General features: G+C 46.2%; 1 protein-coding gene across 1 annotated transcript; it reads left to right on the forward strand.

Moving 5' to 3' along the window:
• DCAF7 (DDB1 and CUL4 associated factor 7) lies at positions 1-26,916 on the forward strand. The gene is made up of 7 exons (XM_082604287.1): positions 1-356; positions 13,752-13,910; positions 14,610-14,721; positions 15,115-15,233; positions 17,927-18,136; positions 19,314-19,431; positions 22,060-26,916. The coding sequence occupies exons 1-7, from the start codon at positions 219-221 to the stop codon at positions 22,230-22,232; spliced, it is 1,029 nt and encodes a 342-aa protein (XP_082460413.1). The 5' UTR covers positions 1-218; the 3' UTR covers positions 22,233-26,916.
• Positions 26,917-27,963: the final 1,047 nt, after the last annotated feature.

Consider the following 27,963-nt stretch of genomic DNA (forward strand, 5'->3'; position numbering starts at 1 on the left):
GTCGTCCGAGCCGAAGCAGGTTTGAAACTGGGGGTTGGGCTCGGCCTTCGTTGTCTGTCGCTGCGGGCCCTCTTCCGGGCTAGGCCGTGCCTGCCCGCCCCCGCCCCGCCTCTCTTCGGACCCCTGGGTTCCAGGCCAGGCTCCTTTCCCGATTCGCGCCCCCGCCCTCCGCAGCCCGCTGCCGTCCCGGTCCGCACTGCGGCCCCGCCGCCGCCACCATGTCCCTGCACGGCAAACGGAAGGAGATCTACAAGTATGAAGCGCCCTGGACCGTCTACGCCATGAACTGGAGCGTGCGGCCCGACAAGCGCTTTCGCCTGGCGCTGGGCAGCTTCGTGGAGGAGTACAACAACAAGGTGGGCCGGGCAGGGGCTCGGAACCCGGCTGGCGGGGAGCGGGCCCCGGGGGCGCCCTTTCCGGGCCGGAGCCCAGACCCCAGGACCCTCCCGCGGACTTGCCCTAGCGCCACGGAGCGGTTCCTCTGTGTCTGGCCCTGTGCAGACAGTTTGGCTCTCGTTATCGCATTTAATCCTTGCAGCATTCCTGGGTGGTCAGGAGTGTAGTTACTCTCATTTTACTGATGGGAAAACTGAGGCACTGTGTTGTGACTTGCCCGAGTCACACAGCTATTTCGTGACGGAAACAGGTCTCAAACCCAGGTTTACACCCCAAAGCTATGCCATTTATCACTCCTATCCGCTCCGCTCCTGCCGCATTGCTTCAATTAGGGGGTGGAAGAAGGATGAGGGAATGATGGCTGTGAAGAAAATGCTGGCGCTTCGGTGGTCACTCCTGGCAACGCTAGATCTCCATTAGGACTGTTTAGTGCGCAGGCTTCCCAGCCCCCTACACCCACCCCCAGGTGCTCTTCCTGGATCCCCCAGCCCTTTGCCGGGATTGCCATTGCTACTGCTGCCTTATATTCGTCCTCTTCAAAGAGACCCCCTTTTTGGAAATCTTGGCCAATGGCTGTAATCCCGCCTTTGTTTTCCGAACAGAGAAGGATGATACTTAACGTATTTTTTTCTTGGCATCTTTCGTGCTAATATAGATAGATATGTAATCTTGAGTAGTAAGTCTTCCTGGACATCCACAATTTGAGAATCCTTCATAGAAGCACGGGTAGTAGGAGGAAGCTTTAAGCTGACAGCGCAGCATAAATTTATTTTTGAAAGTTGTTGAATAAGTTAGTGGGAAGAGTTTTCTTTCCTTTACCCCTTAATCTCTTCCATTTATTGTATTAGAGTAAACGTGATTGATAGTGATCAGAGCAACGGAGAGCCATGCCTAGCGGTGTTGAAAGCCTGTCCACCTGCTTAACACCATGAACACCGTGACTTAAGAAGAATAAAGTGTTGGATGGTGACAGGCATGGGGCAGGGAAGAAAGCCAGGTGCTCTAGGGTTGGGTCCTGTCTGGTCCACTGACCAGCTGTGGGGCACTACACAGGTCAGTTTTTTTATTTCTGACCCACAGTTTGTTGGAGGAAAGTTCTTTTTTACACATAAAGGTCCTGTAAAAAACATTTGAACATTGTAATTTTGTTTACAGTTTTTCAGGAGCACATCTGTTTCTCTAGAGTTAGGTCTTAACTATTTTGGAATCCCCTTTGAGAAGGTGATGAAAACGATGGACTTTCATTACCCAGACATCACACATACACAATTTACAAACAAATCTCGGGGAGTATGCACTGATCTTGGAGTCTACCCATTGCCCACAGAAAGCAGAGAGTCCTGACAAGACATAGCTTTATTTTATTTTCTCTGGTGCCTCTTTCTTCTTTATGGCCCATGGTGGACGGCAGAGGTGGGGATGGAATTCAAGGCCCTGATGTGTAAACTGAACTAGTAAAATTGGGAACATTAGAACTGTTGTTTAAGGATACATGTTTAAAAGGGGGAAAAAAAGTAAAATGTATCTTTCAAAGGGCTTGAATCTTTTCACACAGATAGATTTTTTTTCCTTGCAAGTTCTTCCAGGGTCGATTTGGGTAAGCAGTAGTCCCATTTCTAAGAGGAGAAACTGAGCCACAGTTAGGCTGCTGGTGGAATCAGTGGAGTAATCGGTGTCAAACCTCCGTTGCAGGGACTCTACCCCAAAGTTTGTCCTTTCATTTAGTAACCATGTGGAGCCCCTTCTTTGTGTCACAGGCGCACAGGCAGCGTGGTCTGATGATCCCAGGGGTAATAGGTTAAGCAGTTACCTCTGTCTCAGTTCACTTGCATGATGTAGGCAGTGCAGTGTCCTGCCTACTGTTTTTGTGCCCTCACCTATCTAGGTCAGAGTTCTTGAGAGAGAGAGTGAGAGAGAGAGAGAGAGAGAGGGAGAGAGGGAGAGAGTGTGTGTGTGTGTGTGTGTGTGTGTGTGTGTGTCATGGACACCTTTGGCAGTTTGAAGCCAGTAGATCTCTGTTCATAATTCTTTTTTCAAATGCATAAAATACATAGGATTACAAAGGAAACCAGTCATATTGAGCTATAGTTATTAAAAACATTTTTTAAAAAGTGGTAATCTGTACTTTTAAGTTAACTCATTAAATTACGTCACCCATTATAATCATTAATCTTGAAGTAGGGATGAGGGTAAACAGCATTTCAAGATGTTCACTGTGATGTGATATGAAAGAAATCAGTGATTTTTTTTTGGTAACAAATCACAGACCTTGATGCCATGGTGAGTAGCTGCCTTCATTTGTAATGGAAGGAAATGATAAATTTTAGCTAGAGGTTTGTGAAAATGTAAATGTGATTTTCCACCACAAGTTCAGGGACCTCAAGGTAAGAAACCCTGCTGTAGAGTATCTGTGCCTAGGGGCTGGCGGGCAGTAAATCTCACTTTAACACAGTGATTATCAGGCTCAGTTTCGGAGAAACCTGGACATGGAGATGCCAGACTTCATATTTTAGAGGAATTTTAAAATTATTGGTTGAAATTCTCAGACCTTTGGTTCCTGTTTGCTGTCAATAGTAATTGCCAGGAGAGGACAAAGTAAATTGACACAGCAAATTAACATGGATGAAAAAGCCCAGAAACGGTCATCTTTTTTTACTGTGAGACATTAAGAAAACGTGATTATAATTTAAGAAAAATTTTGTATTCATGTCATCACGTTTTCCTGTAGTAAAATTATTTGTTGTTCGGTAGAATTAAATCTCTTAGCATTTCAAGAACAACTTGACTTCCAGGTGTTCCATCATCTGAATAAATTTGGGAATTGTTGTGGAGTAAACTAGATTCTATCAACTGCACCTGGAATAAAGAGCCCTACTATTGGTAATTGTGTTTGATGTTGTTTTTTTGTGGTCTCTGCTGGGGGATAGAGCAACACTGGTGTTGGAGAATGGTTTTCTAAATTTTAGCTTGTGTATAAGAATCCTTTGAGGGACTTATATATTCTCAGGCTTCACTAGTTAACAGACACCCAGGTGATTCAGACACAGGTGGTCCAGGTGGCGCTCTAAGACCATTACCCTGGAGTTACCTTGGCATCTCCTGGCCAGAGACAGGAATCCTTCTTTTTGCATCTGCAGGTGCCTAAACACTGATTCCATCCCATGAAAAAAGCTCAATTACCAGATAGCCTCTTAGAGGTAGTCTGGGTTGAGATCTCAGCCCTGCCACTTACCCGTTTTGTGTGGCCTTAGGCAAGTTAACTCTGTGCCTCAGTTTCCTCATCTGTAAAATGAGAGTATAAGAAAGGTTAAATGAGTTAATATATGTAATGGAGTTAGGAACTCTGCCTGGCACATAGTAAGCAATTTAGAAATGTTAGCTATTATTACTTAAACGTCATCACAACTCTATCTGTAATTAAAATATAATCAAGGAGAATTATATGGGTGTTAGGTAAATTTGACTTTTGTATTTTCCAGAGAAAAATCAGGACCTTAGGTCAGAAAGGTACCTCAAAACGTCATTATGTTCATTCCTTTGCCTTTTAAAGACCCAGGGGAAAAAATTCTCTTGGTTTCTTTCAACCAAACCCATTTTGTGGTGTAGAAGCTTCTTGTTGTCGGACTCCAAGTACTGTAATATGCTAGTTTAAGCCCATTTTTTCTTGTTCTACCTGGATTAGACACAGTAACTCTGATATAAGAACTCTGGGGCTTCCCTGGTGGCGCAGTGGTTGAGAATCTGCCTGCTAATGCAGGGGACACGGGTTCGAGCCCTGGTCTGGGAAGATCCCACATGCCACGGAGCATCTAGGCCCGTGAGCCACAACTACTGAGCCTGCGCATCTGGAGCCTGTGCTCCACAACAAGAGAGGCCACGATAGTGAGAGGCCTGCGCATCGCGATGAAGAGTGGCCCCCGCTTGCCACAACTAGAGAAAGCCCTCGCACAGAAACGAAGACCCAGGACAGCGCAAAATAAATAAATAAATTTAAAAATAAAATAAAATTTAAAAAAAGAACTCTGGTATTTCTCCTGAGTTTTGACAATATCTGTCATCTTTAGACAAGTGGTATTTCCCTTGTTTTATGGGGAAAGATGGGTAGCAGTTCCTGGGCTTCTATTCCACTTAGTTGCATGTTTCAGGGTTGGTTTTGAATAGAATTGACAGCGTGATTAGGATTTATTTTGCCCTAATATTTAACTAGCTGACCATTTGTGCTTTAAGATTTGGCATCTAGAAAACATTTTTTGAGGTTCTGAGGAGAGAAATCATAGGTATACCTGATGCTTTTTGAAGAATACTGGTAGTGAATCTGAGTAAGACTGCCTTGTACTTGAAATGCACATGGGATGAATGCTTGCCTTGTCAGCCTGTGTTGATTCCTATGAGATCTTTAATGTAGGATTACTTTATCTATTTGGCACATAATGGTTTTGACCCTGGCATATAAGTTTTCATTTCTCAGATTTCTGGCAACCTTTCAGGATTCTCATTCATTTGTTCATTAATTCAACAAATATTTATTTGTTGTGTTTTAGGCACAGCAATGATACTTGGTAACCTTCTGTATCCTTTCTTAGCAGATTTGAGATTGGTAGCAATAAAGAGAAAGTGTTTTAGTACACATAAGTATTTTTGATAGATATTTAAAATTTTGCAGTGCTCCATCAGTCCTTGCCAAGAGTGTCAGCAGGGGAATTTAAAGTATAAAACTCTTCTGGTTTTAACTTCCTCCTTTCTTTTTTCTAGACAGTGAGGGGACTCATTCCTCCATGAGACCCCTGAATAAAACTTCTGCTGCTATATTGTTTTTTGCCCTGACCTGGTTCACACAGACTTACTGGAGATGCTGTGATTTTGAACAAGGAGTGAATCTGTGTTCTGTAGGTAGTCTGGCCTGCCTGGGGCTGTGATGCCAGAGCTGATTGATTAGCCTCAGAGCCAGGAGCCGAAGGGGTGCTGTGCCAGAGTTCATCTCCGAGTTTGACAAGGCAGGACCTCTCTGCAGATGTTGATCAACAATAATCAGTCAGGAACAGGCTTGAAAGGAGGATAAATGGTAAAAACCAAGAAAAGCTGGTTTATTCTGTCAGAATTTTGCCTTAGCTGATTTTGGTTATATTAATAATTGTGGGGAAAATGTTCCACTGTCAAGAGTGGTCTTACTGGTTTCGATAACGTGTTTTTTTCTTTTTTATTAGTTACATGTATGTGTACACATATTCATGTGCATTCACCTTCATGTTCTGGTACTAGCTCTGCATGTAGTTAACGAGGGATACACCGTTTCCTCCCTCAAGGAGCATAGGAACAAGATAAACGCAGCAGCTTTTAAAGTTTAAAAAATACAAGGTATGAGCAATGTGAACAGTACTTTATGTTGTTGTTCATGAAGGTAATTGAAAGTGAAGATGTGGTCCTGCCTCCAAGGAATAAATATTTTATGTTTTATATCGGCTCCTTAGGAGATATCTGACATAGTAACATCCGCAGTTTAAAAATAAGTAAAAATGATCTTGTTTCACAGTCTTTTCTTTTTAGGGGGCATTTGTTTCATATGTTGGGGTAAAGCATTGTGAAACAATAGTTGCAGAAAGGCAGTGGAGGTGGGAGATAGAAGAAGTTCAGCAGGAGGACAGGGAAGACTATGGAGGAAAGAAAAGGCAGAGGGGTAACCTACATGTTGACAAGACGATTAAAGACGTCCTTTTTCCTTACGCTCCCACAATAAGTGAGGAGGGACGGCAGTATAATGAAGATCAAATGGGTATAGGAAGATGCTGAGAAAGGATGTCTGTGGCTGCAGATTCAAACTCAGAAGAGCACGGTTCTCCAGAATAGGATTTTGATGGGCAAAATCAACAACCCTTTGTTTGGGACAGTGAGAAGAGGGTGCACAGCTGGCAGCAGGAGCTTCTCTAGACCGTACTTGACACCTTGGATGAGAGGGAAGCTAAGCTGTACAAGGAGACACAGAGACATGCCATCGTCTCTAGAAGCACTAGATGAGGCAGGTTGGAAGAGATTGAATTGTGAGCAGCTTGACAGCTCCTCATCTCCGTTGGCTGGGAAGATGGAAAAGCCTCATGTGTTTATGCTAACGTGGAACATGGCCCTGACCTCTCTCCCATAGGAACTTCCTTCAGATCATCTAGAAAGAACTTGCCTCATTCAGGAACCAGCGTAGTAGCAATAGAGAGATACTATAAGAAAGGAGGGGGAAAAATGGGAAACAAATGGAAGGTAAAGTATCTACACTAGAAAAATGTTTTCACCTTAGTTGAAAATTAATGGCCAGTCCTGCCACCATGACTTCAAAGAAGTTAAGAAAATAAGGAACTCCAGGCAGAGATACAGGAGATCAGGTAAAATAGGCATGGTGACAAGAGAAAATGGGACCACCAGCAGGTGCAGCCCAGGAAAAAAGTGGAAGAGAAAACAAAAATTCTCACAGACCTAAAATCCACATTAGAAAGAGAATTAAAATGAATACAAACTGCTGAAAGCAGTGAAAGGGAAGACAGATGGAGAAACTGAAGTGGAACAATTAGACTAAAATAGATGCAGAAAATAAAGAATGTCTAACTTAGGTATAACTGGTGTCTCTGAAGAAGACCAAAGAGATGAAACACAAAAACTCAACTATGTCGTTAAAGAAGACTTTATAGAATAAAGGTTTGAAGCAATGAGTTCAAACTATATCTCAAGAGAAATGGACACAAAACAATTGGCACTGAAAACTTTCCTAGGAAAGCGTCTACATTTTCCTAGGGTGAAGAAAGAATCTTTGGACATCCAGGCAAAATGATCACATCCTCTTGAAGAGGGGAAGGAGAAGTCAGGCTAGCCACAGTTGATGATAGAAGGCATGGAGCAGTGTCTGCAAATCGGCAACTATTACAGATTGTGCTACTATGAATACCTGAAAATATAATTGAGTATATAAGATTTATATGGGGAGTAGAATGCACTTTAAAAAATATTTATAAAAATTGACCATGTATTAAGAAAAAAATTTTTCTTAAGGGAAATCAGCTGATTGGTAAAAATAATACATATCAAAACTTATGGGAAGATGAGGAAGCTGAGGCCCAGATGTGCTAAGTAACTCCCCAAAGTGACATAGAAGGTAAATGCGAGGCCAGAACTGGAATACTATTTGTCTCCAGAGTCTTAAAAATAAATATATACTGATGTCGGAAAAAAAAAAAGGGGGAAAAAATGTTTTGAAAACAGAGAGGGGAACACTTGCCTACCAGATCAGAGTAAACATACTGGAATTGGTATAGTTATAGCCAATACTACATATAGTTGGTGCAATCACACAGAACGTTCCAAAGCAGATCTAAGTATATATAGAAATGTAGTTATTGATAAGATAGAACTTTAACTCACTGGGGGGGAAAATTAATTGTATGGCAGAAAAATTTAGAGCCCCCTAATTCACATCATATATAAAAATCAATTCCAGATCAAGTAAAGAACAGTCCCACAAACATAGTAAAAGAAAATTGACTATGAAATTTGTACTGGGGCAGTGGAGGGTGCGCAGAGAAGGTGATCTTTAAGCCAATCATTAAATCCAGAGTCAACTAAGGAAAAGATTGACAGGCTATAGTGCAGTTGACCCTTGAGCAGTATGGGTTTAAACTGCACAGGTCCACTTATAAGTGGATATTTTTCAATTAAGTACTACACAGGGTCCATGGTTGGTTGAATCCAAAGATGCAGAGGATTCAGATACTAAATTATACGTGCATTAACCCCCCACCTTGTGCAAGGGTCCACTGTACATACAAATAAAACATTTCTATGTGAAAAGATATCTTGTGGACAAAGTCAAAAGACAGATGATGGGACAACGAAAAATATTTTCAAAACATGACAGCCAGTAGGAGCTAATTTACTTAGTGTGATAGAAAAATGAACAAAGAGTATAGCCAGTTTGTAGAAGAGAAAATGCAATTGATCAATAAACAGGAAAAGATACTCAACCTCAGGTAGTTAAGGGAGGCGAGAATTGACCCTGTGATGTTACTTTTCCCTTTCAAATTTATAAAAATTAAGTTGCTGCTTCTAGTGTTGCTGATAGTATGGGGAAGTGATAACCTTTGTGATTCTGGGCAAGATACTTAACATCGCTTTTACTCCATCTCTTAAGAAAGTGGGAAGAATAAGAGTACCTACCTCATGGAGATGTTGAGAGGATTAAATGAGATATTGCATGTAAAGCAGTAAGTGTAATGCTTATACTTGGTCCATTATAAGCACTCATATTAAAAATTATTCTTCAGAAGTAAAAATAATAAACAAATATGCTCACCTTCAGTAGTAAAATGCCATTTTTCATCTCGCAGATTTAAAAAAATGTTAAAGATTATTTTCAGTGTTTTCAAAGGTATGGGGAAATTGGCACTCTCATATACTGTTAATGAAAGTGTAAATGGAAGCAACCTTTTCAAAGGCTGCTGGGCAGAATCTGTGACTTTTTTTTTTTTAACTTAAAACAACACATTTATTATCTCATAGTTCCTGTGGTATTAACATCTACAATGTGATGCAGCAGTTACACTTTTAGCAATCTGACCAATAAAAGCCTTTACACATATATGTACAGAGTATTGTTATAATAGCAAAACAATGGGCTATAACCACAGTGACTATGAATAGTTAAATTATGGCGTGTTTACCACAGTCTGCTGTGGAAGAATGAGGTGGAGCTATTTGTACGGACGTGAGATCTTCCAAGATGTTGTTAAGAGCAGTTACAGAATACATTTTATGGTCCAAACCTATCTGGGGTTTTTTTGTTTTGTTTTGTTTGGAAAAACCATTTGGAAAGTAGTTCATATCAAAGTGGTTTGAGAGTCACTAAGTAGAATTGAGGGTGAAGTTAATGGGAGACTTTACCACTTCATTCTGTATTATATGAATATTCAAGAGAACTTACATTCTCTTCCATTAAATTTTTAACATCTGCGTATATGAACAACAGTTGAATAACGGTGAAAGCAAAAGTGTTATTCCTTTCAGTACTTGGTTGGCAGTTTGGAGCGAAGAGCTAAAGCGAGTTAGGCCAAAGATGGAACACGAGTCTGTGCAAACACATGAAGTCTTTGGGAAGATCAGGAAAGATCCCAGCCGTTTCCTGGCTTCTTCCCTAGGTTAGGTACTGTTGTGCAGAGGTTGTCCAACCTTGCTGAATCAGATCACCAGGGAGGGTCTTAAGAATATAGACTCCTGGGCCCCACTTGACACTTGTTGAATCAGAATCTTGGGCTAACGGTGGGGAGCCCAGGAATGTGGAAAGCACTCCAGGTAAATCTGGTAGCCAGGTTTGAAAACCATTGCTGTTGGCAGTACAAGCAGGAGTAAGACGCCCTGTTTTTTTTTATTTTTAATTTTTTTAATGTTTGTTTATTTATTTGGCTGTGTCGGGTCCCGGTTGTGGCACACGGGCTCTTCGTCATGGGCTCCTCTAGTTGTGGTATGTGGGCTCCAGAACGTGCAGGCTCAGTGGTCACGGCACACGGGCTCAGTTGCCCCGCGGCATGTGGGATCTTAGATTCCTGACCAGGGGTCGAACCTGCGTCCCCCGCATTGGAAGGCGGACTCTTAACCACTGGACCACCAGGGAAGTCCCTACAGGGCCTGTTTTTAAGGCATTTACTAAGAGAAATAGCATAAGACAGTCATGCCAGTGCTTTCATGAGGCAGTGTGGGATTAGTCACCAAACGGATGGAATAGATAAGTACTGAGAGACCACTGTGCTAGGAAGACCGCAGATGGTTTATGAAGGAGGTGAGGTGTAAGAATATTAAAAGCTCATACACTGAGGAAGGCATCATACTGAACAGTTTACAAACAAAAGGTGTTACATACAACTTCTGTGAGGTATAGGTACTGTGAATATCCTCACTTTACAGATTGGAAGCAAGTTTAGCAAAGTTAAGTAACATGTCCAAGGTCATACAACTAGCAAGTGGTGGTGAGTAAGGAGGCCTGGAAGGCTGAGGCCACTGTTCTTTATTAATACTGGGCAGGATTTGGATCGACGGAAGGAGGTATGAGGATTTTACAAGTGAGGGCAGTGTAAGGAGAGGGATGGAAAGCCCTGACCAGATAAATGAGAGTGGAAGATAAGGTAGGCTAGGGAAAGCTTTGAATGCCTGCTTAAGTGGATCCTAAGGGGCACGTGCTCACGGGAGCTGATATTTGGAGGTTTGCAGAGAAGCCTCCAATGGCTGGAAAGCAACTTTTAGCAGGAGCAGCATTTTCCCCTTCTAGTTTAGCCTTACCTGCATGGTTAGAAAGAGGGATTGTGTGCTTGCTGCCACATCCCCAGCGCTTAGAACAGGGCTTGGCACCTAATGGCCACTCGGTAAATATTTGAATAAATAGATGAATGCAATATCTGGCTCAGAATCTATATGAGAGGCTTAACGCTTTATTCTGACCAGTGAGCCACAAAATTTACCTTCTCATCTATTTTCTCCTCCCTCCCCCACCAAGCCTGATGCCAATTTTCCCTGTTCCATCTAGAATCTTCCTTTACATTTTGTTTTCTGCAAAGGTCAGAATGTCAACTTTTTTTTTTTTGCGGTACGCGGACCTCTCACCGCTGCGGCCTTTCCCGTTGCGGGGCACAGGCTCCGGATGCGCATGCTCAGCGGCCATGGCTCACGGGCCCAGCCGCTCTGCGGCATGCGGGATCCTCCCGGATCGGGGCACGAACCCGCGTCCCCGCATCAGCAGGCGGGCTCTCAACCACTGCGCCACCAGGGAAGCCCAAAGTTTTTTTTTTTAATTAATTAATATTATTTATTTATTTTTGGCTGTTTGGTCTTCGTTGTTGTGTGCGAGCTTTCTCTAGTTGCGGCGAGCAGGGGCTACTCTTCGTTGTCGTGTGCGGGCTTCTCATTGCGGTGGCTTCTCGTTGTGGAGCACAGGCTCTAGGCGCGTGGACTTCGGTAGTTGCAGCACGTGGGCTCTAGAGCGCAGGCTTAATAGTTGTGGCGCACCGTCTTAGTTGCTTCGCAGCATGTGGAATCTTCCGGGACCAGGGATCGAACCCGTGTGCTCTGCATTGGCAGGCGGATTCTCAACCACTGCGCCACTAGGAAAGCCCTAACAAAGTTTTTTTTTTTAAAAGGACAAAATATTTGAACAGACTTTACGAGAGAATAAATACACATGGCAAATAAGCACATGAAAAGATGCTCAGTATCATTAGTTATTAGGGAAATGCAAATTAAAATACTACTACACACCTATTAGAATGACTTTTTTTTTTTTTTTTTTCGGTACGCGGGCCTCTCACTGTTGTGGCCTCTCCCGTTGTGGAGCACAGGCTCCGGACGCACAGGCTCAGCGGCCATGGCTCACGGGCCCAGCCGCTCTGTGGCATGTGGGATCCTCCCAGACTGGGGCACGAACCGGCGTCCCGCGCATCGGCAGGCGGACCCTCAACCACTGCGTCACCAGGGAAGCCCTAGAATGACTTTTTAAAAAATGCTGGTGATACCAAGTGCTGACAAAGAAATATATATGAAACTCGTATATTGCTAGTGGGAATGCAAAATGATGCAGCCACTTTAGAAAACAGGTTGGCAGTTTATTATTTTTTTTAAAATAAAGTTAAACATATGCCTACAATATGATCCCGAAATTTTACTCTTAGTTGTTTACTCAAGAAAAATGGAAGCTTGTCAGAACAAAACCTTACACATAAATGTTCACAGCAGCAATATTTATAATGGCCCTAAACTAGAAGTAACCCAAAAGTTCATCAACTGGTAAATGGATAAATAAATCCACATAATGTAATATTATTCAGTGATAAAAAAAGAAGACACTACCAATACATTAACATGGATGAATCTCAAGAGCATCTTGCTGAAAGTAGCCAGTCACAAAAGACTCAACACTACGATTCCATCACATCCATATGGGATGTTACAGAAGAGGCAAAACCGTAGCCAGTGGTTGCTTAGGGGGTGAGGACTGACTGCAGAGGAGCACAAGAGAACTTTTGGGGGTGATGGAAATATTCTATATCTTAATTGCTGTGGGAAGTTAAACAGCTGTATACATTTGCAAGTGTATACATTCCAAATCATGGAACTGTACACCTAAAGTGAGTGAATTTTATTGTATGCAATTGTACCTCAATAAAATTGTTTAAACAAAGAAAAGATAGGAAGATACTGGTATCTGAGACTGGAGTCAGCAAGACAGGAGTGGAAGGAATTCTTTCTGCTGTGTGGTTAGTGCCTATCCTCTCATTTATCCTCCCTACCATTCCATCTTCCAGCTGGTGGAAGTTCATGAGCAAATGTATAGCAGGTGGCATTTCCTACTGAGCCAGATTGAGTTAGATAGCAAAGGGTGGAAGTCAATACTGGTCCAAAACTGACTCAAAGAAAAGGTGGCCAGACCACCTGGGACTTTCTCATCAACAGTACCCACTTTTTTGCCAGTTACAGTGGTTTGGGTTCTCGAATGCTTGTTTGGCACACCCTTCTGTGTCAGCATATTACTAGCCAGTGGGGGCGAGGTTGGGGGGTTAGAGGAGGAGGCAGTTTGTGTATGATTGCCTTTTTTATTAAAATAAATTTTATTTATTTATTTTTATTTTTGGCTGTGTTGGGTCTTCGTTGATGCACGTGGGCTTTCTCTGGTTGAGGGGAGCGGGCTTCTCATTGCGGTGGCTTCTCGTTGCGGAGCATGGGCTCTAGACGCGTGGGCTTCAGTAGTTGTGGCTCGCAGGCTCTAGAGCGCAGGCTCAGTAGTTGTGGTGCACGGACTTAGTTCCATGGCATGTGGGATCTTCCCGGACCAGGGCTCGAACCCGTGTCCCCTGCATTGGCAGGTGGATTCCCAACCACTGCGCCACCAGGGAAGCCCCTACGATTGCCTTTTTAGGTGAGACGTTCCTTTGTTGGATGTCACTAAATGTCCACAGCACTTCTAGTCATGGGGTCACTAAAACCACTGCTGCACGTTGTCAAGTGCCTCGGCTTGTGGGGGAAGGTAACCAGCTGGGCAGATAACGCAGCTCTAGGGTGTTGGATCAAGAGGGCAGGAGTTGGAGTCAGAAAACCTGTATTCAGATTTTGTCTCTTCCTCTGACTAGCTCTGCAGTCTTCAGTGTAACTCAGCCCCTCCGAGGCTGGGTTTCCTCGTCTGAGCAGCAGGCCCGTTGGACTAGACGCCCTCCCTCTCTTAGTTCTTGCCTCTGCAGTGAAGGGTAGTACAGCGTCAGGACGGCTGTCACTGACAGAGGTCTGGTGTATTTGGTGCTGCTCCTGAGAAGCAGATGTTTATGTGGCTGGATTCTGCTGTGTTACAGGTCCAGCTTGTTGGTTTAGACGAAGAGAGTTCGGAGTTTATTTGCCGGAACACCTTCGACCATCCGTACCCCACCACAAAGCTCATGTGGATCCCTGACACAAAAGGCGTCTATCCAGACCTGCTGGCAACGAGCGGCGACTATCTCCGCGTGTGGAGGGTAAGCAGGTGCTTGACGGGCCTCCGCAGAGTCAGCTGCTTGTAGCAGCGTGGACTCACGGAGAACAGGCCGGGGCTGGAGGCCAGATCCCTGCAGCCGGGAGAACAGGTGGGAGCGGATCTGGACTGAGCTTGTTTGGCTCAGCAGATTTCCTAGTGAGTCCAGCCAAGATTCCTTCAAGTCCTGCTGCCGGCTGCAGTCGGCCTGGAAGCTCAAGGCTCAGTGACCGTGGTGTAAGCACGAGGGCCCTCTGCAGGGGTGGGGACACCGGCGGCCTCTTATTGTATTTACAGTCAGGATATTTTTGAGTAAATTAAACAAAATCCAGGCCGCTGCTTCTAGTGCAGCGTGGGAGTGGATCCTGGAGCCTCCCCTCCCCTCTGCCGAGCCGTCACCATGGCCTCTCCCGTAGCTGGAGGTGTGGCGTCCAGCCAGGCAGGGTACAGATGCTCCGGTTTGGGCAGAGTGAGAAGACCTCTCGTCTAGAAGGATCTGGGGGTGAAAATTTGGGAAACAAAGCTGGGCAGAGGAGAAAGCTTGGAAAGAAGTAGCATTCAAGTAGTTCCTCTGGTTTTTATTACTCTATGATAAAAATGTCCCCCACGTCTTAAATTTACTAAAATACCGACTGAAAGAGGCTTTAAAGATTTTTTGTGAAGATAAGACTGGCTGAGTTTTTAAAGATTATTGTTCCTTCAGGTTGGTGAAACAGAGACCAGGCTGGAATGTTTGCTAAACAATAACAAGAACTCGGATTTCTGTGCTCCTCTGACCTCCTTTGACTGGAATGAGGTGGATCCTTATCTTTTAGGTAAGGGAGTGAGGGAGGGTGTATTCCAGTGTGAAGAAGCAAAGATACATTTTCTCAGATATAACACTGGGCCAGTTTTTAACCAGGGCCCTGAGGTCCGTGCAACATCCTAAAAGGGGGCCGAGTGGGGAAGAGGCTAAATATGGAATGTGGTTATTAATTCCTCCCATGGAGTTGAGCTTCCCATGTGTGCATGTCTTGTCTCTCCAGGCAGAGTCCAAGGCCCTGGGGTGAGGATGGAGTACGTGATTCTTTTGGGCTCTCCCTCCCTGTACTCAAGAAGTATTTGCAGTGCATTGTCCCCTGGGCTGAACAGATGAATAGGCACAAGGAGAGAAGCTGGCGTGGGAACTTCACCCCCGTCAGCCGCTGACTTGCACTGGTTGTTTCCAGGTACCTCCAGCATTGACACGACGTGTACCATATGGGGGCTGGAGACCGGGCAGGTGTTGGGGCGAGTGAATCTTGTGTCCGGCCATGTGAAGACCCAGCTGATTGCCCACGACAAAGAGGTACTGATGCTGGTGCGCAGCTGCTTTCTGTGCCTTCAATGTGAAGTCAGGCTGTTCTCTCCCTATTTTGCAAATGACATGGAAAATCATAATGCTGACGTCGTCTTGTCTAAATTGAAAATAGTAGTGTGTCAGAACAGTGGAAAACAGCACTGTTATAAATGAGTGTATTTTTTTTTGGCTGGTGTAAACATTCTGTAGTCTGTTGTTTTTCTTTTTGTGCCAGAGATTGCTGGGTTTTAATAATGAAATCTGTTATAGACAAACTTGGACTTGATGTGATTAAAAAATAATCTTAGAGTAACACTTATCTTGAAATATATTTACTTTTTTGGGAGCAGGGAGGCAAGAAGAGGGAAAATTTCCTAGAAGACAAGGCTAAATCGTTAATTTTTCTCTAAACTTGTTTTATGAAATTCTAGTATGTTCACTTAATGCTTATACTTTTAATACTATTTGGAATTGAATATGGTTTATTTTGATGGTGATGTTTCTCCTGTGTTTATTGGAAGAGCCAAAGGAAGCTATCTGTAATTGTGTTAACAAAGCGTTCTTCTGAGTGATTTTGTAAAATGGTCATAAATCTTTAACTGCCAGAGCCGCTGCATGCTGCTCCTCTACCAGAAAAATTACAGGACGTTTCCTGTGGGTAGTGTTTCCTTTTCTATCGTACCCTGCACAGTGAGGATTATTAATATCTGTACTGATAAAAAGGGTGCCTTGACATTAGGTGAGAAACTTGAGGTTGTCCCCAGAATGGAAAGTTGGTGACCAGATTATCATTCTTAGTGAGAGGTTGTTCTTTGGCTTTCTGTGCTCCCAGCAGTAAGATCTGTTACAGATCTGCTGGACTTGGCTGCCGTAAGCCAAGGGGCGAAGGAAGGGTTTGTCCTGCTGAGAAGATCGGTATAAGGAGGTTCTGGGAGCCCTCTTGGCATCAAGTGGAACAGGTTGCTGCATTTTGGTTCTGTGACAGCTTAGCCTGCTGTGCTCTGTCAGGGTCCGACTCAGAAACCTAGAGCTACTTTAAATATTTAAACTGAGGGGATTTAATGAGGAGATTGCTTACACAGACAATGGTAAAGCTGAGAAGCCACACCAGAGCTGCAGTGAGATAATGTAGACAGTGGGAGCAGCGATCTCAACAGCAAACGGGCCCTGGACCAGCACCCCGGCCTCGAAGAAGTGAATCCCAGGGTGGTTGTTCTGAGAGGAACATGACGCCTCCTGGCACCTTAGATTTTTCTCAGCCCACCTCTCTCTGTTGAAGTAAAGACTTGCCAGGAGGTTCTCGTTGCTACTGGCGGGTTGGTGCAGAGGAGGGTAGCATATAGCTGGGAGTCGTTTCCCCCCCTTGGCTTATGATAGAATACGCTGGTGGAGCACAGAAGAAGAAGCAGACAGAGCTGAGCTTTACACACTCGGCCATCTTGCCTGTGAGAACCTTACTGCTTAGTGGTGCCGCCGTGGTGTCCCTGTCCCTGTGAGTTACTGGGAGCCAACCCTGGGTGCACATATGTATAAACACACCCCAGCCCTAAGGTAGCTGATCGGTGTTGGACAGAGCCTTGATCTGTCAGGCCTTCTTGTGACGACCAGCCCAGTTCCCCGCTGAACCACTCCTAATTCCTACTACAGAAAGAGAAGTGTAATTTCTTCATAGTCAGTCAGAGGAAAAGGAAGTTATGAGGTTGAATAGAAACAGATGCTTGTTTGTCAGTGTCCCTTAGTAGGTAGAACCTCCAGAAGGCTGGAGTCACGGTACTGAGTGAGAGGTTCCAGTCATGTCTCCCCAGAAGTCAGCTGTTATTGTCCTTGGCCCCAGCAGATGGGTTTCGTTTGGCATTTTGTTTTCCTTTTTCAGATTCTCTCTCTCCGCTTGTCTGGCTCTGGCTTTTTCTGTCTCTCTTTGTCCCTTTCTTTCTCTGTTGCTCTCTGCCTCTGTTTTCTCATAGACATTAGCAGAGTGCAATGTTTGCAGCAAGTAATAAGTGCAGAAAACAATGATTCAAAACCTAAATTGATTCACTTATGAACACAAACCAACTAGGAGAAGAGATAGCGTGTCCTAGGACAAGAGAGCGGTATTAAGCCTCTTTGTAAGTATAGGAACACCTGAGCCTCCCGAGATTCAAAACTGCTCTTACCTCTTTCTCGCAAATTAGTCTCAGGTCCAGGTTTCTCAGCAGAACCGTGGCTGCTTCCACCTAGCAAATTGATGATCTTGGCCTTAATGTGCTCATGGATTTACCTCTGGTCACACACAAATGAAAGCCACGAAGGCCCAGGAAATAAATGTCTCCATCTTGTAACGGTGGCAGGAGACAGCCACTGGCTCTGGCTTTACTGAGCCTGTCCAAGCCTACAGAATACTTGCTCAGAGCTACATGTGCTCTGCCGGTCAGCAGGGTATGTGCTCTTTGTTTTATCACAGGAGGTGGAGGAAGAATCCTTGGAAAGCAGGAAGTGAGAAGAAGCCAGCCAGTTTCCAGAGCAGAATGACCTTCACTCTTTGGAAAGTCACTCATGTTAGCACTCTCAGGTCCCAGTCCTCACAGGCGCTGTTTGGCTTTGTCTACGTCCTTCTGGGTCATGAGCAAGGGTTTAGATGAACTAGGGATAGCAGATTTCCCTGTTACAGGAAAGGGTGGTAACGGACCTGAATCTGACTGACGCTTCTTATTCACCAACAGGTCTATGATATTGCATTTAGCCGGGCCGGGGGTGGCAGGGACATGTTTGCCTCTGTGGGTGCTGATGGCTCGGTGCGGATGTTTGACCTCCGTCATCTAGAACACAGCACCATCATTTACGAAGACCCACAGCATCACCCACTGCTTCGCCTCTGCTGGAACAAGCAGGACCCCAACTACCTAGCCACCATGGCCATGGACGGAATGGAGGTGAGAGCCCCGCTTGAGGCTAACATAGGCCCTGCCACTCAGCTCCGGCTCTGCTTACTTACTGTATCTAGAAGAGTGGTTCTCAACTGGTCGCCATTGTCTCCTCGGAGGATTTTTGGAAATATCTGGAGACCTTCGGGGGTGGGAGGGGGAGGGGCGGTGCTACTGGTGTCTAGCGGGTGGAGGCCAGGGATGCTGCTGCACGTCCTGTGGTGCACAGGACCACTCCTCACAGCACAGAATTATCCGACCCGAAATGTCAGGGGTGCTGAAACTGAGAAAACCTGATCTAGAGCAAGGACTGTGTGTTAAGAACTTTTACTACTTGGAGAGTTGGAGTCGGAGCCAAGAAAAGCAGTACCTAAAGAGTAAACCGGGGCCTCCCTGGTGGCGCAGTGGTTGAGAGTCCGCCTGCCGATGCAGGGGACACGGGTTCGTGCCCCGGTCTGGGAGGATCCCACATGCCGCGGAGCGGCTGGGCGCCGTGAGCCATGGCCGCTGAGCCTGCGCGTCCGGAGCCTGTGCTCCACAACGGGAGAGGCCACATCAGTGAGAGGCCCGTGTAACGCAAAAAAAATAAAAAATAAAATAAAATAAAGAGTAAACCAAATCATACGTGCGTATGGTGCCGAGTAAAGGAACAGGCCGTTCTCCCCTCTGTAGTCTGGACAGATTCTGCCAGCCTTAGTGAACAGACGTGGAAGTGGCAACTCTGTAGCCTGTTATTTGATAAAAGCAGTAAATTGTGGGTGGAGATGATGCAGTGATTAATTTTATTTTGATGAAACCAGTACCCTGGGCTGCTTACCTTTCAACTTTTGCTTCAGGGGTTGGGGGAGAGGGCTTCCGTGCTGCCCAGCTGAGCACGCACGGAATCCTTAGCCCACGCACCTAATAGGACTTGGTGGATTATTCAGATTCATGTTACTTACTCCGCCTTCTCCCCTGCAGCCTAAAGGCCCTGAGCTGCTTATGACACAGACTAGAAACTAGCTGTGCCTTTTTTTTCTTTTTCCTCAATCCTGTAGCTACTTTGGGGACCGAGGCCCTCTGTCTCTAAGAGTCATTAAATCTACAAATGAACAAGTTCAACAATTTTTTTTTCTCTCTTGTGTAGTGTCTTGTTTTTTCTGTCACACCCTGAAGTTTCTGGGCCTCTTCCTTGTTATTTCTGCAGGTAGTGATTCTGGACGTTCGAGTTCCCTGCACGCCTGTCGCCAGGTTAAACAACCACCGAGCATGTGTCAATGGCATTGCTTGGGCCCCACATTCATCCTGCCACATCTGTACTGCAGGTAAGTACTGGCAGGGGGCGATGGGGAGGGAGTGGTAAGGAGATCTTCCTTTTGTCTCCTTAGAATTGTAATCCTTCCTGTATGCCAAGGATAGTTTGAGAGGTTTACACAGAGTAACTCCATTGAGAGCCTCCCTATGCTTGTAAAGTTGAAGCAGTCCAGATTCCCAGATGATTTTGTACCCTCAGTGATGTCAGAGCATCTGTATACTGCTTACATCGTGTACCCGTTATAGGCTTGTGCCAACTACTGTGCGCCTCTGAAATCTAGGTCGGCACAGAGGACTCATCCAGGAGCATGAAGGAGGGGGCAGTCTCTCTTGGATGTAACTGACTCTTTGGGCCTGTCACCTGGGAGATGCCAAAAGCACGTGCCCCCTGCACTGAGCTCTGGGTGCATGGGAGGGCCTGCACAGCCTGCCCGGGTCAGTGGTGTATGACGTGTAGTTCCCGTTTCTCCATTTGCCAGACCCAAAAGAGTACCCCTTAAAAATGCGCTGGCCGGGGCTTTACTGGTGGCACAGTGGTTGAGAGTCCGCCTGCCGATGCAGGGGACACAGGTTCGTGCCCCTGTCCGGGAGGATCCCGCATGCCGCAGAGCGGCTGGGTCCATGAGCCATGGCCACTGAGCCTGTGCGTCTGGAGCCTGTGCTCCGCAACGGGAGAGGCCACAGCAGTGAGAGGCCCGAGTACAGCAAAAAAAAAAAAAAAAAAAAAAAAAAAAAAATACGCTGGCCGTCAGTGTGCTTGTATTCTAGAAACAATACCTGCTATTAAAAATTCAGCAATACAGAGATGTAAAATAAAAGGAAGGTGAACATCCTCTTCTCGCCTTCCTTTCCCATTTCCACTTCAGCCCCACTTTGTATAGGTGGCACCTCTCACAACGGTCGGTGTGTCTCCTTCCAGACCTTTTTAGGTGGATTCATGTGTACACGTCCCTCCCATATGAAGAGCCTTGGGTTTCCTCCTAACATACTTTTCCCCTCCTCACAAATCAGTAGCGTCCTCATTTCCTTGTTCATTATGGAGCCAGAGGAGTGATGTAGTTCGGTGGTTTTCTGCCATTTTAGCATGAATTCGAAAGGCATGAAGCTCTTCCTGTTTGGGGCCCTCTGCTCATGCCTGTCCGTCTCCTTGTGAAGCAGTTGAGGCCCGACGCCGTCCTGCGTGCCTCATGTTGTGGCCTGACTTCTTCACTCTTGCCCACTTTTCCCCAGGAGTGTGGCTATGGAAGGGCAGGAGGAGAAAAAAGAAAGAAAGGAGCACAGTGTCAGCCCACGCAGCAGAAGCCCACCTTCGGCTCCCAATGGCTGCCTTTGCAGACCTGCTGCTGCCCTGGGTGCCGCACCCACCCTGTGTCCTTCCAATGGCGGGAGGTGGTGCTGAAGAGCGCACTCAGTTGAGCATTGAGGAAAAGGCACTTAGTGCTTTAGAGGTGCCGAGTGTTTAAAACAACTTCCCAGATCTCTTGATGCAGATAATCCTGGGAAGGGCATCTCTCACCCGTGCCCAGGTTATGCGGCCTCTGAGGGTTTGGTTTATTCAGGAGAGAGACAGGCTTTCACGTCGGGATGGGTGATGGGACCAGGGGACACTGTGGTGGGGAAGGTCATTGCCCTTCTTTTCCTCTCCTAAATTAAGAACTTACTATTTTGATCGTAAAAGTAACATGACCACCACATTACACGTCACTTAGGAACTAGAGAAAAGTAAGTATAACTCATAGCCTTGCAGTCCTGATGGTACCACTGGTCTCATGTTGTTGCTGTTTTTTGTTTTTTTGTTTTTTTTTTTTCATGTTGTTTTTTTGTGTGTGTGGTACGTGGGCCTCTCACTGTTGTGGCCTCTCCCGTTGCGGAGCACAGGCTCCGGACGCGCAGGCGCAGCGGCCATGGCTCACGGGCCCAGCCGCTCCGCGACATGTGGGATCTTCCCGGACTGGGGCACGAACCCGTGTCCCCCTGCATCAGCAGGCGGACTCTCAACCACTGCGCCACCAGGGAAGCCCCACTGGTCTCATTTTGATATGTTCCTTTCCAGTCACTTTTCATGTGCTTATCTGTCTTTTTAAGGTGCTTTCCTTCTTTCTGGTATTTCCCAGGGTCCTTTTCTTGGGCACATGTCCCCACAGCACTTTATCTCATTATCTGTGTAACACCTCATTGATGTATAAATGTCCATAAGATGGAGGGAAAAGAATCCCATTAAATAATTGAATCGTCAGAGAGGGATCTTTAATCACTCAAGTACTTTAAGTGGCTGAAAATGACATGTTTGGGGATCGTTTTTATCCCATCCCCTCTTCCTTTCCTGATGCCTGCCCCAGATGCGATGAGGTGCCCATCCAAGTCCCTTCCGCCATCCTAGCTCTGCTGTGGTGAGTGGGTCAGAGGCAGCGGCCGTGCTTTGCGTCCGGGCTCTGCCTCTCACTGCTGCACAGCTCTGTGGTTTGGGGCTTGTGCCTTAACATTTCCTCATTTATAAAATGGGGGCTTGCAGTACAACCTCCCTCACTGGGGTTTTGGTGAGTGAATGCTTTGTAAACTGCGATCCCCGCTCAGATGCAGGGCTCATGATCCTCACTGCCTGAGTTGTAACCTTGCTTGCTGGCTCTCTGTATCCCTAGCGGATGACCATCAGGCTCTCATCTGGGACATCCAGCAAATGCCCCGGGCCATCGAGGACCCTATCCTGGCCTACACAGCCGAGGGAGAGATCAACAACGTGCAGTGGGCGTCGACTCAGCCCGACTGGATTGCCATCTGCTACAACAACTGCCTGGAGATACTCAGAGTGTAGTGTCGGTGGCGGCGTGCCCACGAGGCAGGAGCTTGTGTGTGTCCCGCCTCTGTCCCACCCCCAAAGTAAGAAGAAACATGTTTCCGGTGGCCAGTACGTCTTTCATTGCTTTGCACCCACTGTTCCCAGAAGCTGCTCTATGAGTTCCCGGCCAGTCACCCCACTGCTCTCTGGGCCGGACTCAGTGCTGTGTGGCACCTCCTCAGCCCAGGGCTGAGTTTTAAGATTTTCTCTCTTTTCCTCATCTCCTTTGGTTCCCCAATTAAAAATTTCTGTATATTTGTTTGTCAGCCGTTGTGTTAATGAGCATTGTGGGCACCGGCTCTGTTTGTCTTCATCTGTCCCAGACGTCTGTCTGCTGCTGCCCCGGGCAGCAATCTGTGTCCGTGTCCATGTGAGCACTTAGGTGGGAACAAACGCCAGTTCAAAGTTGTCTTTCTTCCTGTTATCAATGTCTTTAACAAACTTCAACTTTGTATATTTTTTATCTATCAGGCTAATTTTTTTACGAAAAGAATTTTATTCCCTGGTCTCTTCCTTTGTTTCATAGCCCTCCCTGTTAGCACCTTCCTCTCTTCCCTCCCTGCCTGGATCTGGCCCCAGGCCCTTGACCCCATGAGCAGTTTGCCTTCTTGAATCACTGCCTGAGCGGAACATACCTGACCTGGAGTCCCAAACCGCCTCGGTGCTCTGAAGTCAGCCAGCTCTCACACCTCTGCTCAGCCTGGCTCTTCTCAAGGGCATTCTGGGCTCCGAAACAGACATGTGACTCCTTCTGTTAGACCCTGAAGTACCCCTGTCCAGCCCCCCAGGACCTCCCGGGCACGTGTTAGCGCTAAGCTAGCCAGGCTGATTGGAGCGCCTGACTGAGGGGAACAGTGGCAGGAAAGCTGAGCTTAGAGCATGTTTCCTGTACCTAGTTTAAGAGTCTCTTTTTCCCTCCGGATATAAGCCCCCGGCCAATCTCTTTCATGTCTGAATGATAGGCAAGAATGAAGTGTAAGCTGAACTTCAGTATCTCTGTTTGTTTAGTGTACTGTGACTGGCAGGATATTGGCCACTCTTTGGATAGGGTGCTCTGAGGCGAGAGAGCCCGGCTTGACAGGTGCACAATCTGAGCATCTAGCCTGAACAGGATCTCCTTTAGAGTGTGGGAGACGGTCAGCTCTTGCAAAGGATGGACCAATAGGTTGTGGTGATCCCAGGCCATCAGTTATATAGAGAGCAAGAAAAGCTTCAGAGACCCAGGGTCAGCCAGTTCAGAACTCCACGAACCCCTGTCAGCCACCCTGACCCCAGCTTACGTTCTGAGCAGTACTGGATTGCAGGCTGTGGGTGTCTGTTATATGAGCGAGTTCCATGGAGGGGCCTGTGTGTGATTCCGGTGGTAGGTGAATCCTTGGGCAGGCAGGGTTGGGGACATGCTCAGAGTCAGGGCGGGGGGTGGCGGGGGGAGTTTGCCACGCTCTGCCACGTGCTGGAAGGTTTCTGAGACCCTCTGAGTTGAGCGTCCAAGCGTAGGAGAGAAGCAGACCTTGAGGCCAATGGTTTTGTCCAGTTCTCATCTTTTGAGAAACAAAGCAGTTAGCTTTGTTCTTCTGGGCACTTAAACTCTCTTGGTTGAGTCTTCCTTTTCAGAAGCAGATGTATTTGTATCCCCAAAGTCATAGCTCTTTGCTTTAATACACGGGGGCTTGTCCCAAAGAAAAAGGCTCTTTTTTTTAGTCAGGGTATTTCCCCTTCTCCCGTTATACTTTGTTCTGATTTGGAGGCTCTTTGGCTGGCCGTCTGCTTGAGGTCATCTCTCCTGCACTTACCACCAGATTTGCACTGCATCATTTGGAGATGTAAAGCGAACAGTTCTTGGTCAGAACCCTCCTCTGCTTGTTATTGTGTTTGATGGTTCCAGGGTCCTTCCCTCAAGGGGAGCAAGTATAAATTGAATGTCACTTGCTCTAGGAGGCTGTCAGTTCCTTCCTGTGGAAAAGGGTCTGAAATGGAGGTCTAGTGGTAGAGGGGGCTGGTCCTGCTGGGGCAGGGCTTAACCACACTGAGTTCTGGGTTAAGATTCCTTTCCTGATCTGCACTTTCGTGGTCTGAGTGGTGAGAAGATTTTTCCACTCTAACTTGAAAATAATCTGGAGAAAAAAAATTTGTTAATAAGAATAGGGATATATTTGGATAAAGTTGCTATTTACTGTGGAAACCAACAACTTTGAATGTTTTTTTTTCCTTGCCCTGCAGACTCCCAGCCCTGTCACCCTCCTTAGGCCCTGCAGTGTGGTCTGGTCCTCTTCCTTTCAACATCCCACCTGGGCCCAGGTGAGACTCCCCAGTCCCCCCAAGCAGACACAGACACACAGTAGTTGGCATGCTGGGATTTTGAAGTCCCGGCTCCCTCACCCTCCCTTTATGCCATGGGCCAGATGGCCTCACGGCTGAGGAGGGGATTTCTGTAGTCTCAGGATTTAGAAAGCCTCTTAGTCAGCCACGCCACAGGAAGCAGAGATCTGTTGTAGTTTCAAAAGCAAGTGTTTGTTTAATTTGTTTAGGTTCTCAGATTGCCAGCCAGCGAGAATAGGTTGGGAGGCTCTCTGTCTCTGCCGTCCTTGAACATGAGAAGAGCCACTGCCGGGACTGCACTGGAAAGGCTGCAGCGGCACCTCTGGGCTCTGGCTCTCTGGGCGGTGGCCCTTTGACATGCTTCTGGCCCCCTGAGCTGCAGCCGCCTTTGTTTTCCTTGTCTGCTCTGAGGGGAGGGGGTGCTGAATAAATGAGGCCTCAGGTTCCCCATCAGAGAGCTGGTGAATGGATCCAAGTCCTTCAAGAGTTTGAGATGTTTACAGCCAGGGGAGTCAGAAGCCTCTCTTTCCAGGGAGGAACCAGGCTGAAAGATGAGGACTTGAAGAGGGAAGATACTTGATAACCAGGTGAGAATTTCTTATCAGAACCAGGATCGGCTCTCAGAGAACTGGGTAAGAAACAGAAAACATTAAGACTCCGATGAGTTTTTGATGACAGGTGTGGCTGAAATTTTAGAAGGAGATTTAGGATGTGGGAGAAAAGCAGTGGTCGCAAAGGAGAAAATATTAGAGGGCAGTAAAGGTCTGAGCTGGGGAAGCATTCAGACTGTCATGTGGCCGTGGAGTGAGACTGTGCTCTCGGCCTGTGTCAACCTTCCTGGACTGTTCATCAGGTGCCTGTGATGCAGGGTAACTGGGGACAGGGTGACAGGGGGAACCTTTCCTGCTGCAGTTCAGCCCTGGTGTCGTTTGGTGGTAGAAACTTGCAGGAGTGGGAGTCCCTTGATCATTCCAGACCATGACCCTTCTTGGTTGTAGGTTTGTAGAGAGCAGAAGCAGAGGTTGTAAACAGTCATGCTGACTTTCCCCCCTCCCTTTTGTCTTTTCTCTTCCTCTTTACCTTCCCACTGCCTTTCCACTGTAGAACTTTCTCCCTGCTGCAACCTGGGCCTTGAATTCCTAGGCTGTAAGGTATGTAGGAGCTGCAGGGTCTACCAACCACGGGAGGCCAGCCTAGTAACTTCCCTCCACCGTCCCCAGCTCCTTTGACTGCCTGACTTGGGAGAAGGGAGACCATTAAAGCAGAAGCCCCAAAGCAGCCTCTTCCCTTTCCTGTCTGTGCTCCAGGATGAGGAGGGAGGGTCATGCTTGGCACTGAAGTTAGGTTTTCCGTGGGAGGAAAGCTGAGCTGAGCAGTCACTGTGAACCCTGGGCCAGGCTCTCCAAGAATTGCCATCCCTGCACTGGCTGGGCCAGCTACTCAGTGTTGCAGAGCCTCGCCCTCTTTTCCCACCATTGTCATTGCTGCTAGTGGTCAAAGTCAAATGTGTGGCCACATGGGATGGGCCAGCTCCTCTCAGGCTACTTCCTGGGTGTGATTTTTTAAGTATAGAAACATGCAGGTGCCTTCCCAAGAGGCTTGGACTGGTGTATCAAGCCAGAAACAGATAAGCTAATCAAAGTATAAACTCAAGACGAAGGAGGATGCTGGCAGTCTGTGTCAGAGCTGGAAAACTTACAAGTACTGGCCTTTGGGAAAACCCAGTGAATAAGAACTTGTGATACCTGATATTTAAAAGAATGTTCTCACCTTGGGTTGATTGTGGTAATACAGTGTGTTATGAAACTTGTGGAGCTAAAGCTTTGACTTGCTTGAGTCGAATATGGATCATTTGATATGGTTCCTGTGTATTTGATGACCCCCCTTTCAGTGACTTTCCATCCTTCCTCCCCCGAGCGTGAATTTGTAGCATGATTGTACAAATCTCTATGTAGAGAAAATGGAGATTCCTTGTTCTCTGAAGTGTTAAGCGCTAGCCAATCCATTTCTGTCCCCTTTAGCCTAGTGTGCCTGAACTTAATTTCCTGTTATATATTTAAACTTTTCCTCTACATTATAGGTTTTGTGACATCCCATGGTCAGGTGGAGAGGAAGCTGCCCCTTGCAGAACTGTACTGTAACCATTTTTTTAAAAAAACATTATTTTCACAGGATTGATTATACACAGGGCTTGTAAAAAAATTTTTAACACTGTGCTGTGAAACCATGATGGTAAATCTCCATTGAAGGCTACTTCAAAGGCACCTGAAAGTGGAGTGTTATATCTATGATTTTATTTCTTGCTTTCTGAGTATATTAAACCTAATTTTTCACCCTTTCATTCTGTTTCAGCCTCCTGTATAAGAAGTACCGTATTTTCTGCCCATCATACTTTGTAATAAAACTTGAACATGTATAGATTGACTGAATTTCTTCCTGTGATGAATTCAGTTCTTCCCATTCTGCCACTGTGGTCATGTTCCAGAGACACTGGCTGGGGGAATTAGACCTCCAGCCCAGCCCATCACACTATCTGATGGCCTAATTCATCACCTTTAACAAAATACAGACCACCTACTGTCTGCTGGGGGCCATGACCCTCAGGTCGCTCACAGTTAACCAGAAGAGACATCTACACAAAGAAACACTGGCAGTGTTGTGCAGTGATGGGTGTGTTCAGGTTCTCTGGTGGCCCTGAGGAGGAGGTGATCACCTGTGTCTGGATGGGAGCCACAGAGGGTCAGGGAAAACTTCACAAGACGAAGGATGCTTGAACGGGTGTTTTTTTGTTGTTTTTTAACATTTTTATTGGAGTATAATTGCCTTACAATGGTGTGTTAGTTGCTGCTGTATAACAAAGTGAATCAGCTATACATATACATATATCCCCATATCCCCTCCCTCTTGCATCTCCCTCCCTCCCTCCCTATCCCACCCCTCTAGGTCGTCACAAAGCACTGAGCTGATCTCCCTGTGCTATGAGGCTGTTTCCCACTAGCTATCTATTTTACATTTGGTAGTGTATATATGTCCATGCCACTCTCTCACTTCGTCCCAGCTTACCCTTCCCCCTCCCTGTGTCCTCAAGTCCATTCTCTACATCTGCGTCTTTATTCCTGTCCTGCCCCTAGGTTCTTCAGAACCATTTTTTTTTCTTTTTTAGGTTCCATATATATGTGTTAGCATACGGTATTTGTTTTTCTCTTTCTGACTTACTTCACTCTATATGACAGACTCTAGGTCCATCCACCTCACTACAAATAACTCAATTTCGTTTCTTTTTATGGCTGAGTAATATTCCATTGTATACATGTGCCACATCTTCTTTATCCATTCACCTGTCGATGGACACTTAGGTTGCTTCCACGTCCTGGCTATTGTAAATAGG

Source organism: Mesoplodon mirus (genome assembly GCF_964341445.2).
Source record: "Mesoplodon mirus genome assembly, chromosome: 18".
In the NCBI taxonomy this organism is placed as follows: Eukaryota; Metazoa; Chordata; class Mammalia; order Artiodactyla; family Ziphiidae; genus Mesoplodon; species Mesoplodon mirus.

Bases quoted from the DNA above. Each gene is read 5' to 3' on its own strand.
- DCAF7 (XM_082604287.1), top strand. From the start codon at position 219: ATGTCCCTGCACGGCAAACGGAAGGAGATCTACAAGTATGAAGCGCCC. The intron at 18,137-19,313 runs GTGAGAGCCCCG...TTATTTCTGCAG, and splicing joins TGGCCATGGACGGAATGGAG to GTAGTGATTCTGGACGTTCG. The intron at 19,432-22,059 runs GTAAGTACTGGC...CTGTATCCCTAG, and splicing joins CTGCCACATCTGTACTGCAG to CGGATGACCATCAGGCTCTC.